General features: G+C 32.7%; 1 protein-coding gene across 2 annotated transcripts; it reads left to right on the top strand.

The window, feature by feature from the left end:
* Positions 1-410: 410 nt before the first annotated feature.
* Positions 411-8,885, top strand: LOC148596802 (uncharacterized). Of its 2 annotated transcripts, none has more exons than XM_088563926.1 (4): positions 411-1,035; positions 3,587-3,688; positions 5,161-5,279; positions 8,722-8,885. In XM_088563926.1, the coding sequence occupies exons 1-3, from the start codon at positions 714-716 to the stop codon at positions 5,277-5,279; spliced, it is 543 nt and encodes a 180-aa protein (XP_088420052.1). In that variant the 5' UTR covers positions 411-713; the 3' UTR covers positions 8,722-8,885. The 2 variants fall into 2 exon arrangements, with proteins under 2 accessions (XP_088420052.1, XP_088420051.1); XM_088563925.1 differs by having other exon boundaries at positions 8,719-8,885.
* The last annotated feature ends 3,282 nt before the right edge of the window (positions 8,886-12,167 follow it).

Here is a 12,167-nt window from a genome sequence, read left to right as displayed (position 1 = left end):
TTTGAATATATTTTTGATAACTGTTCGAATCCTGGAAATTCCCTATCATTATACTCAAAGTACACAGCAGTCATTGAAGGTAAAGCTGATGAATAAGATTTTATCATTGATTTCATCTATAAATATAAAATGTGACATTTATATAAAACCTTTAAGTCAAGCAGACACCATGTATACCGCAGTGATCATCTCAGTGACGCTTCATTAGTCATTGAGTATTTGTAAATGTTCATCTATTATTTGATCGCTTGGAGAACATGCAGAGGGTTTCAACTTTACCTGTGAAGATGATATCAAGCAAACTGTTGATTGGCTGTCATTTGATCACAATCCTGCCAATAAATCCCAGGGAGTTAAAAGATGTTTTTAGTATTGGGTATTTTTATTTTTAGGTTTCTGCCGTACACAATAAGGACAATTTCAATGTGTTGTTTTGTTTATGCAATTCAAAATTGGGGAAAAGGACTTCATACGTAAACTGGATATATTTCAAATTACCGCAAGTAATCAAGTTTGTTTGGAAAATATTCACTTTTAAATGAAAAAAATATTTTTAAATTTTATACCCTTGACTTGCTCATTTATATCTTAACAACATTAAGGATATGTACGATGTTTTATTTTATCCATTATTTAGGAATTTCCGGAATGGTCTTTCATTAGATACTGTCTAAGCAACCCTACTTGTGAAAATAACAGTCTATCATAAAATAATGGAACTGATTTATCTAAACCGTCTTGTTATTTTCATATGTGTTTGTATGAAGGTATGCTGGAGTGCAGATAAAATGAAGCAAATAAAAGCGTCTAAGAATGAAGACTTTGAGAATACTTTCGAACAAACTGGTCAGATTTGGGTCAAAGTTGTTGGGAGTATTTTGTTGTGTGTGTTTACGTGCTCAAATGATACACAATGTCTATCCATTTCATACAACTCAGTAGACAAACGATGCCAAGCTTTCGATACTGATTTTAGTAGAAGGGCAAAGGAAGGAACGCATGAAAATGGTTGGCAGCATTTCGATCTAGACATAAGTATGTAATATAATAAAATCTGTCTAAATCAAGCAATTTGTGTTTGGTTTAGAAAGGTGTCAAATTAATGAAAGTTCAAAATACATTCAGATCTACGCTAAGGACATTAAACGTGTCTGCTTTAGACAGATATTCAAGCTTCGGTTTAGGTATCACAGTTATATTTTGTGCACTCGTGTTTTGATGCTTTTAGAACCAATAACAAAAATTGTTTAATTTCGATTTTATTTAATCAAGTAATCTATCATGATAAAGAAGTGTCAATCTCTCTTTTATTTTTCATAGTTTTAGATTTTAGATTTCTCTGCTAAAACGGCACGTGCTTGACATGAATTTCTGGTTAATTGTTTTCTTTTCGGTATTGTACAGAGAGCAATTTTGAGAAAAGATTGTTTTATTTTTATGTCAGCTGAATCATAAAAGTTCTGTTATGAAAAATTTTGAAAACTTTAGGTATATTGTATTTTTTAATGTATTTAGAAACAAATGACTTGTTTCAGCACTTTTTACCTGTAGTCCATGCAAAGGTAAAAAAATATCATATTCCAAAGGTTCACGAGGTTTGAAATAAGAAAGGCTCCTTTAAATCATGTAGTTAAATTTCATGAAACTTTTTGATAGAATTTGTAGTCAGGTAGTTTGTAACTACTTTAATATATATAAAAGAGCAATCAAGAGAACTAAGATTCCAGCAAAAATCAAAAGAATGTAATCCAGGGACAAATTACCAGACATGGAAAACAGAAAAAGAACATAAAATAACCAACTAAATACGCATTAAGCAACACCAAAAACATGGACTAGGTGCACCGGTATGATATGCGTATTCTGGGTGTCTACATGTAGAATCACCTGCCTTAATACGCTTTCTGCCGTGAATTATCTTCTTTAAGAACAACAGATTTTTATATTTTCTTGGTTTCATTAGGCAAGTAAAGTAATCTTTTATAACATGATTTAGTACTTTGGTATCTTTATATACAGTACATGTGAATATATATAGATCCTTCTTCAATTATGAATTTTTACTCTAGAGTGTGGAGATATTTCAAATAAAGAAATCGGTTACGCTTATGGGAATATCGTATATCAAGCTTAAAGAGTAATCAAGGGAACCAAGGTTAAAAGAATGTAATTAAGGGACAAAGACCAGACATGGAAAATAGACATATACAACAAAGAATATAAAGTAACTAAAATCATACATACAAAGTAGCAAGAGCAAATGAGCGACTCGGACTCCATTAAAAACTGAGAGCATGGACCAAGTGCACCGTAAGGGTAAGCGTCCTCTGCTTTTCTAGAAACACCCGCCAAGTTGCACATAAAAAGTCAAGTCCGGGGTAGAAAGAAGGAAAGGAAAACTATGACACGTTGAACAAATCAGTTTTTATGGCGCAGATGGATACGCCGTAGCGATCCACGAGTTCATGATGACGACCATAAAACTGGTGATGACTTCAATCTTGTAGCAACAAAACCCTGTTCCAGAAGCCTATTTGTTAGAATTCTAGTGCGTAACAAAAAGTCTGCGTTGTTTCGACAAGCCCTTGCATAACGTATGAGCTGTGATATGAACACTCCATACGCAGGTGCTGAAGGAATTTTGCCACAGATGAAAGGAAAAGACAAATCTGAATGAAAAGTCATCACGTTTGTCGTCAATTCTGGTCAATAGAGTTCCTTTACCATCGATTTATAAGTGTAGGTCAAAATATGAGGCTGACCTAACAATGTCTGTTGTATCCTTTATCTCAAGTTCTTTGGGGAAGATGCAATGTATCAAATCCCCAAAATTAGGATTGTTTAAAGATAATACGTCATCTATTTAGCCGAACTGAGATTTAAGGATCTAGCTAAACGATATTCTTTCTTTCTGATCAGATCAGCTATAAAGTCAGTCTCCTAAGAGTGAAGGAATAGGTCATCAAGTAGAGGAGCACAATTTGTTCCCATTTGAATGCCGACCGTTTCTTGGAAAATGCGTCCACTACTCTGGACAAATATGTTGTCTATTAAAAGTTCCAGCATTTTGTAAACATCTTCTTCTGTGTATTTGGAAGATTATTTGGAATTATTTTTTACAAGGTATGAGAAATCTCTACATTATATTTACAAGGTATGAGGAATCTCTACATTATATTTACATGGTATGAGGAATCTCTACAAAGAACTATATATCTAGGCGTACCATCATTTTGGAAAAAAAAACAACGATGTATATTTTTTTAAAAAGTTGGAATTTTAACTGAGAATGGGGGACCACTTCCTAGCTGCATATTTATTTCCGAAATATGTCACTTCCGACCGAACAATTATCAAGCACTCATGTTTCAGATCATATACTTCTCTGATGCTTCATCCCTATAACCATTTTATTTGTATATAATTTTCTTTCATGAACTGCTTTATTAGCCTTAAACATACGTTCTTCATATGTAGTTCATGGTGGTACTAAACATATCAAAACGTATGTTGCAATATCCCCTGTATGTCTTGATGGCTTATATTTTGCAGGTTTTATAGAACAATTTTGTTTTATATATTACAGCTGTAATTGATCCGTGTGCTAATGTTGTTTGTCAAAATGGCGGGACGTGTGATAATGGACATTGTGTCTGTGTATACGGTTTTGAAGGACCAAACTGTGAAGGCAAGCATCTTACACTGCCTTTTATCCTCCGTAAAGAAAACAAATGAATTAATCTTGTCCGTCCGTCTGTCCGAATTTCGTCCCAGTTATTATTACATTGATTCTCCAAATAGATGAGTTGCTTTCAAATTTATTGTGTGGCTTTTTTCTAGATGGGGCATCGGGTGTAAGCAATTTTGTGTTCTGATATCAACTTCTTGTATGAGAGGGGGTATACCTAACACAATAACATATTAATATTTCCATATAAGGGAACAAATATTGAAAAAAAGTTTGTGCCCGCAGGAAAAAAAAATCAAAAATAGAGATTTTCCTAATCTCCTTGATTTTACATAACAATTTCAAGCCAGGTATACTTTGCCTGATTTAAAAAAAAAAGCCTCAAATTTACCTTTATTGTCAGATATAAATAATGACTGTGCTTAAACAGCTGTGGGTAGCTTAAGTTACCCACAGCCCAATATGGTGGACGCGAAATCGGTTGATATACAATTGATGAAAATTTACATTTCAAGGCATTTTTCATGCACTGTTTGAATTTTTACAGCAGCCTTAAATAACAAAGTCGCTTACAAATACAATTTATTAATGATTATTGATTTCGTTTTTGCGCAAAACCAACTTAATAAAATGAACAATATGTCCGTAACTTCCTATTCTAAATTTATAAGGCTGTCGGTAACTTTATTTCAGGATGTGGGAAAGGTTCGTTATCAAAATTTCAAGATTGATAATTTTAATGTTAAAAGACTGTTAATTCTGTAACCCCCCATTTTAGCTCCATAGTATATAGAACTACGATCTTCATCAATACAAACAAATGTATGAGAGTGTGGCTATAAAAAAACAGAGACCCAAGATTTACGGATTCGCTTTTGATTTTCTACAACTACCCGTATTTTTCATATTCTGCTTATATAAACTGGATCAGATGGATGCTGTAATCGGAACCACAACTTTCCACAGAAGCCAGTACAGTGTTTCTGATGACTGTGTTTGTTGTTATTCCTCTATAAGCATCTAAGAAATATTGATTCTTGGAAAGTTACTCACATCGTTTTGAACTTACGGTTATTCTACATGTTTTCTTACCGACGCCAGGCTTAAGTTACCTACAGCCATTTAAGCACAATTGTAATTCTAATTCAGCCAAAGTACTTTTAATTGAGACATTTCTGGGGCAGTTTAAATTTGTAGAAGTATATTTAGGGCAAAAATAAAATGTTTGTGGAAATTATTATACAATTCGAGCAAGCATCACAAATTCAAAATTGTGCAAAAGTAGATTGATTGTCTAAACCGCAAAATACGATGCGTTAATTTCAAGATTTATAAGTATAGCTCTTTTAATGCCCATTATAAAATGTCCTTAATTGTATTTAACAACAGATCTTTAAAATGAAGTTGTATGATCCGTTTTTTTCAGCGAACTGCATCGAGTACTAAACATGAAATCTTTGTCCATGTTTCAGATCAACCAAACCCATTTGTTCCAAACAATAAGTGTAAAAATGGTGGAATATGTCAAAGTAATGGTCAGACATATAGTTGCCAGTGCCCACCTGGCACCACAATACCATATTGTGATTAGGTGAGTTTCAAATTCTTTGGAATAACTATACCCCAAGCAGCAAATTTGCTGAGGTATGATGTGTTTGACCAGTCTGCTTGTCTATTTGGATAGCTCCATCTTTTAGAGTGATTTCCGTCAATCTTTGATGAACGGTTATAGTAATAAAATATGGATGAAATTGATTGTCACAGAAATCGGTCAAGGGGGCAACTTTTTGGGTTGGAGGACTTCGTCAATGATTTAGGTTAGCCGCCTGGATAGAACCACAATTTTGGATTTAGCTGAAAACTGGCTGGGAGTAAAGTTTATGGCAAAAGGTCAGTCTTTATTTAGCGAATAAGGCTTTCTAGAGCCTTTACTTTTTGAATATAACAACTGATTTTTATTTTAAAGTGTACTATGTGCATATGTGGTATTGTGAGCATGCTTACTAAAGTTCTTGAATTTTGAGCGTTATTGAAAAAGACAAATGCGGTAAAAATAATATTTACGATGTCACTGGAAGCAATTCGGTGAATGGAAAGCAAAAGGGACCATATGCATGTACTTCATACCCGGAGTGCCATTTCTAGGTAATATGGACCTTCCCTCTTGCTATAGTGTTTCTCGTTATCTAGTGTTATGATAAACTTTCCTTTGAAAATCCCCTATTAAACTATTTAGGGGTTGTTACCACATTTAGTCACACAATATCTGATTAATGCACGTGGGTTAAATGCGTTGATCCATTTTGATACGACCGCTCAAATTTGTAAAATGTTAATATGATGCCGTCAGCGTCGACATCGTTGTCGCTGTCATTTTTTTTTTTTTCGTTTCCTTGCAACAACTTTAGTTGTAGTGACGGCAAGAAATTTTGATATGTTTGTAGTTGCTGCTAGTGGAAGGTGTTTTATTATTTATAGTGGAGTCACTGGCCCATACCGATTTCAAAAAAGAACCAAAAAATTATTTTTAATATATTATTTAATACAGAAGGGTTTTTTCATTTAGTTTTGACAATTCGTTTTATTATTGAAATTCTGTTCTAAAACACTTGAAATTATTTCGATTGGAACAAGCATTTTTAGTTTATATTGTACCAAAATTTGAGCCTCTCAATTGACTCTTCCATTTCCAGTCCGATTTTGGTAAAAAAAAAAACAAAACATACAAACAATTGCATAAGAAATCCCTACATGCTTTTTTGTTTTTGTTGTTGTTTTTGTTTTTGTTTTGTTTTGTTTTGTTTTGTTTTTGATTTTGTTTTGTTTTTTTATCTTGTAACACAATAATATGTGCTAAAAAGGTCTTACTTAGATTCATCGTGTAAGTTAAGATCTTAAGACTGGGTTATAGGTGTTTACAAAAAGGGACTTAAACGTGTAATATGAAATTGAGGCACATGAATCTGTATTAAACTATATCACAAAGATCCACTACAATCAGGCTGGCATCGATTTAAGTGGAAGGGGGCGTAATGATTGTCACTGTGAAATAAAAGTCACCAAAAACATTTTCTAAAGTTCTGGGAAAAGATTTCAGTAAAGAGTATGAATCTGAAACCATGAAACTGTACCACCATGCTTCATACCACGAGTGAAAGGTGTCAATTATTTTAGACTCAAATGCTGTCTCATTTTAACCTCAATACAGTAACCTGATTATTCAAACATATTCAAGTTGGATGTTTTTAATATTTTGTTCATATTTCTGTTTAGAGCTTGACCTCTGCGATCCTACCAATCTGCGCCATACGAAACATTTTGTTTTGAATTGCTCGACATATGTTTCCTAATTTACTAAGTTTCTATACATTGTACATACAGTTGCGATTACTTCTTACATCTCTTAAATTCTGCCAGATTTTGTCAGGAAAATTGTTCTAGGACCGTAGAAAGAACAGAAATCCTGGCAGATCCTGACAGGATCTGACAGAGGCTGTCTTTGGTCAGGAATCATTTTGCACTATTCCCTGACAGATCCTGATAGAAACTGTCCTGGGTCGTGATAAAGAAATACGAAAAGCTGTTCTAAACTGTCATATTCCTGGACAGATTCTGACGGTAAATCTGTCTATTCTGTGTGACGTAATTTTGAACAGGAAGTCCGCGATTCATAATTTGCGACTAATGCAAATTAGCAAATCCGATTAGAAAAAAAAAATCATTGAATTCCAATTATATAGAGCTTGTGATCATCATCACACAACCACTCAATAGTGATTGATTCATTTTCCAATTTTCGTTGCTCACGGCCCAGTCACTCATCGTTCAAAATTTATCATTGTTTACATATTTAATTCTTTTAACATTCTGTCATAGATCTATAATTAAATTTAACTATTTAATTATAAAATTAAATGTCTACGTTTCTGTAAACACGGCAACCGATAACTTTCAGATGTTTGGTATTCTCATTAAGTTCAAGATTGACTAAGTAGTTTTTGAGTGAAAGACCTTTTAAATTACATTTAAGTCACAAATCATTCTATAAAATGTTAAAATTGACAGTTTTAGCATTAAATAGGTGACTGCTACCTATATATTTCTGTCAAAAATCCTAAAAATGCCATTTTGAGCAGAGAATAGGAGTGTGAGCACTTTCAATTTACTTATATGGTCTTAAATCAATGTAAAATTGTAATAGTTGTAAATATTACTCATATTAGTGACTTCTGTATTTAAGAGAAATTTCTAAAAGTACTGCAAAATGTATCAGTCCATTATGGTCTAAAACTATATTACTAAATTTGTTTTCCATATAACTATCATGTGGGTGACAACATAAAAATTTTAGTAAAAATTCTTGAAATTCACATATCTTTGCAAAACAATCGAATGTGAGCACTCTTAAATTCCAAAAGGACTAAAATTTAATGACTTAAATCATAATGTTTTCCCATATAACTTTTATGTGCGAAACTGCGACACATACATATCAGTCCAAATATTCTTGCAAAATATATGAATGTGGACATTATAATTTCCATAAAGGTCTAAAATTACTGTATGAAATGTTTAAAATAGCCAAAATAGGTACTCTGTATCATACTGGTGACTGCGACATTTCAGTCCAAATACTTTACAGACAGGGGCGTAGTACCTGGTATGACAGGGAATTCTTTCTGTTCATGCATTTTTTCTTCGGAATCACGTACATGTTCTGTATGTAATTCAGTCTGAGAAGAATTATCTAGCTAGTGACTGTCAAAATCTGTCTGGATATATCAGGAACTCTTCTTATCCACGTCTCAGTTCTACCTTGAACAGTTCCGTATCATGACCCATGACAGATTATGACAAAGCTTGTTCAATGTCCTGACAGACCCTGACAATGCGTGTTGCGGGTCAGAACAGTTTCTGACAGTTTAAAATTGTTCTATGACAGAATCGTAGGGAAGTTAGAAGTGATGGCAACTGTATAACTGCAGTGTACACCTTTTTGTTTACACTTTACACTTACTTAATTATTTTAGTAGATTGGTGGTTGACGTGGTACAAAGATTCCTGCAGATGTGAAAAAGGATAATGATTTCTGAAGATTATTATTTAATTGATTAAAATGACAATCTGCTTGTTTTCTACACCTAAACACAGAATTCAGAAAAGCAGAATGTAGTAACTGTTACAAAAATAAAGAACATTGATAAAGGTACTCGTCTCTTCTTTACGAACAGAAAAAAAAATCGGTCATATTTTAACAAAGCCAGAACTGACTGATTTACAAATAATTTAAAGCTATTTGTAGTTAATATAAATGATAATCAAATATGTATAAAATGGAGGCTATTGATATAAAAATGAATTAAAACTAGAGATTCATGAATGATACGAAGTTTGAAAGTTGAAAATATATTTTAGAGGACTGTAATTCAATTATCGCGTGATTTCGTAATTCTCGAACTCGCCGGCGAGATTCTAAAATAATTATTGATTGCACAAAACTTTCTGCATCCTAATGCATTATATGCATTTGATAAAACATTTACTTTACTTTTTCTTTTCGGAATGGGAAAAAGGCACTGGACAACAGAAAATAAGTCGAAGCAATGGGAGCTGGTGGAGTGGGGAATGGGGCTATAGGGAATAGGGTATGGGGCAATGAGGGATTGGGCTAAGGGGATTGGGGCATGGGACAATGAGGAATGGGGAATAGGGTAAGTGGAAAGTTATCTCATACAGGGACTGGATACTTCTTACAATTAGGTTTCTGCAACAGGATTACGATGCTACAAGATTGAATTCATCACTATAGAAGTTCTATGGTTGTCATCGTGCAGCTCGTCGTGTGTTTCTAGGAAATCAGAGGGTGCTTTCCCTTCCGGTGCACCTGGTTCTTGCTTCCAATTTTAAGTGGTCCGATTTGCTCGACTACTTTTTTATTACCTATATGGTGTTAGGTCTGTACGTAGTGGGCATTATCTAGTAAGCTTTGCTCACTGAATTGAATTGAATGAAACTTTCATGGAATCATATATATTTCTATTTTCAATTTTTTTTCTTCCTAAATAGGAAAAAGATCTAAGGATTACCCCTCTGCAAATATCTGAATCTGTCACTATGTGTTTTCAAACAAAGTAAGGGTGTATATATGAGTTTTCGTCCTTCCTGTTTTAGATTTTGATAAAAAAATAAATTTGGAGGTCAAGAAGTGAATTTTTTTTAAATGCGGGAGAGAGGGTATCAATGTAGTAAGCATTGCTAATTTAATACATGTCACTGTAATTGAAAATATGCAAAAAAAACAAATTTTACTTGTTATAATAGATAGGTTTAATTTTCCAGTGACGAAAAATTTTGCATTTTAATGATGCTTTTTATTGAACCTCTAAGATTGAACTTACAAAAGCATTAATCACAAGTAGAAATCTAATGTATAATTCAAAACTACAGTAAAACCTGTCAAAAGTAAATATTTTGAACTTTGAACTCCGTTCCGTTTAGACGAGTTTCCGGTTTACCAAAATTCAAAATACATTTAGATTGACGTAAAAGGACTTCAAAATGTGTCTGATTTACACAGATTTTTGGATGTTTCAGAGTTCAATTCATACTGATTTTGCTGTAATAGAAATAAGTTAATTGTCTCAGTTTGTACTTTGAAGAAGAAAGGTTTCTGGTGTACCAAAGTTGTAAATACATTTAAATTGATATACTGGAACTTTAAAATGTGTGTCTGGTTTACACAAGTTTTGGAATTTTTTTTCAGGGTTCAGCTCACAGGTTTCGCTGTAATGGAAATATAAGTTAATTGTTTCAGTTTGTACTTTAAAGAAGATGTTTGTATCATGAAGAACAATTGCTTCTTAATCCTACATTTCTTTTAAAAAAATTTGAATGAATGAGAAAAAAAAATATTTGCAAACTTAGTTTAAAAATCTGTGCTTGAGTTAGTTTATATGTCACGTTCTGAGGTAATTCAAAAAATTTAATACTTTTTATCTGATCGTTTCTCATCTCTTTTGTTTGAATTATGAATATATAAAAATATTACATGCGCATGTTGAAGCAATAAGCATTAGTCATGAAGGACTGTACTCTAAAGATTGTTACAGATACCAATGCAAAAAAGGTCTACTCCTAGAAGTTTATATGACAACCCCTTTTTGGAGTTATTGCCCTTGAAAGACCCGATGATGATTTAAGCTGTATTTATGTTTGCTTTCATCTAAAAATGTAATAGATAGAAACATTTTATTGATAAAATAATCTTTATATTAAAGCAAAAAACATGTTTAGAACTTGTTTTAATTTGAACAACTATTCTTTTTAAGAAATCAGTGATGGATTTCTGAGATTTAATAAATGGAGGTTACAGCTGTATTATAGAAAAAGGGGAAGTTCCAGGCTAATTTCTGCTCAAGTTCTGCACAAACTTTTAGACAATTTTCCATAAAATAGGAGTATCATAAGCTCATAAGCTGAAAGTTTCTGGCCTATCTTTGTAATGTGTGATCTAACATTCTGCTCTAAAACTAGCAAATAACAGACATGAATCAATACTGCTGTATGAGATTGTAAATAAAAGCCAATGATCTGTATAAGCATCAGGCAATTTAAGTTCGTAGTCGATCATATGCGTATTAAAAACACACGAAACAAAAGACGCAGATTTGATCTCAAATAACACTATACAAATCATTTGCTGCAAATTAATACTTATTCACTTAATTACTAAAAAAAGAGATAGTTTTGTAAATAGGGCTTATTCATGTGTATTCTGTATATTTTATATCTTTTTACATTAAAAATGCTATAACGAGACATAATATGAATTGTATAAACCCCTGAATTATTTTTAATGAAGTGTTTTTTATATGCATATGCATGATACAATCTGCCTAATTTTTTTTAAATAAAACGATACTTAATAAGAAAGATAACGCTTGCACTCAAGTCAAATGAATAAAAAACACATCGTTGGTATAAACATCAAGTACAATGCTGAAACCTTGAATATCAAAAGAACAAAAGACTCAAAGCTATTATATTGGAGAGCAAATGCTGATTAAAAGCACGGACGTCGTACGAAACCTTGCTTTCATCTCAATCAGTTGGAATAATTAGAGAGTACAGACATAGCACAAGTCAAGGTACACATTATTAGGACTACACACACAATAAACTGCACTCAAGTTAATAATGGAATTTATATTTTAAAAAGTCCTATACTAAATATAATAATGGAATTATGTACAGAAAACCGCAGGAATTAATTGCCACAAAAGAAAAAAAACATTAAAACAAATTTGTGAACGTTGCGAGAACTGGAATAATGTCTTAATGAAACAAGTTATAGTTTCTCTAGTACCCTACCGGTGCACCTGGTGCATGCTCTCAGTTTTAGTGGAGTCCGAGTTGCTCATTTGCTTTTGTTACTTTGCATGTATGATTTTAGTTACTTTATGTTCCTTGATGTGTATGT

The sequence above is a fragment of the Perna viridis genome, chromosome 15 (genome assembly GCF_037379345.1).
Source record: "Perna viridis isolate PV_CMFRI_1.1 ecotype Kerala chromosome 15, ASM3737934v1, whole genome shotgun sequence".
In the NCBI taxonomy this organism is placed as follows: Eukaryota; Metazoa; Mollusca; class Bivalvia; order Mytilida; family Mytilidae; genus Perna; species Perna viridis.
This window is presented reverse-complemented; position numbering and strand designations above follow the sequence as displayed.

Excerpts from the sequence above, each read along its gene's own strand:
- LOC148596802 (XM_088563926.1), top strand. The coding sequence starts at position 714 with ATGGAACTGATTTATCTAAACCGTCTTGTTATTTTCATATGTGTTTGT. Across the intron at positions 1,036-3,586 it reads GCATTTCGATCTAGACATAA|CTGTAATTGATCCGTGTGCT; the intron begins GTATGTAATATA and ends TATATATTACAG. Across the intron at positions 3,689-5,160 it reads TGAAGGACCAAACTGTGAAG|ATCAACCAAACCCATTTGTT; the intron begins GCAAGCATCTTA and ends TCCATGTTTCAG.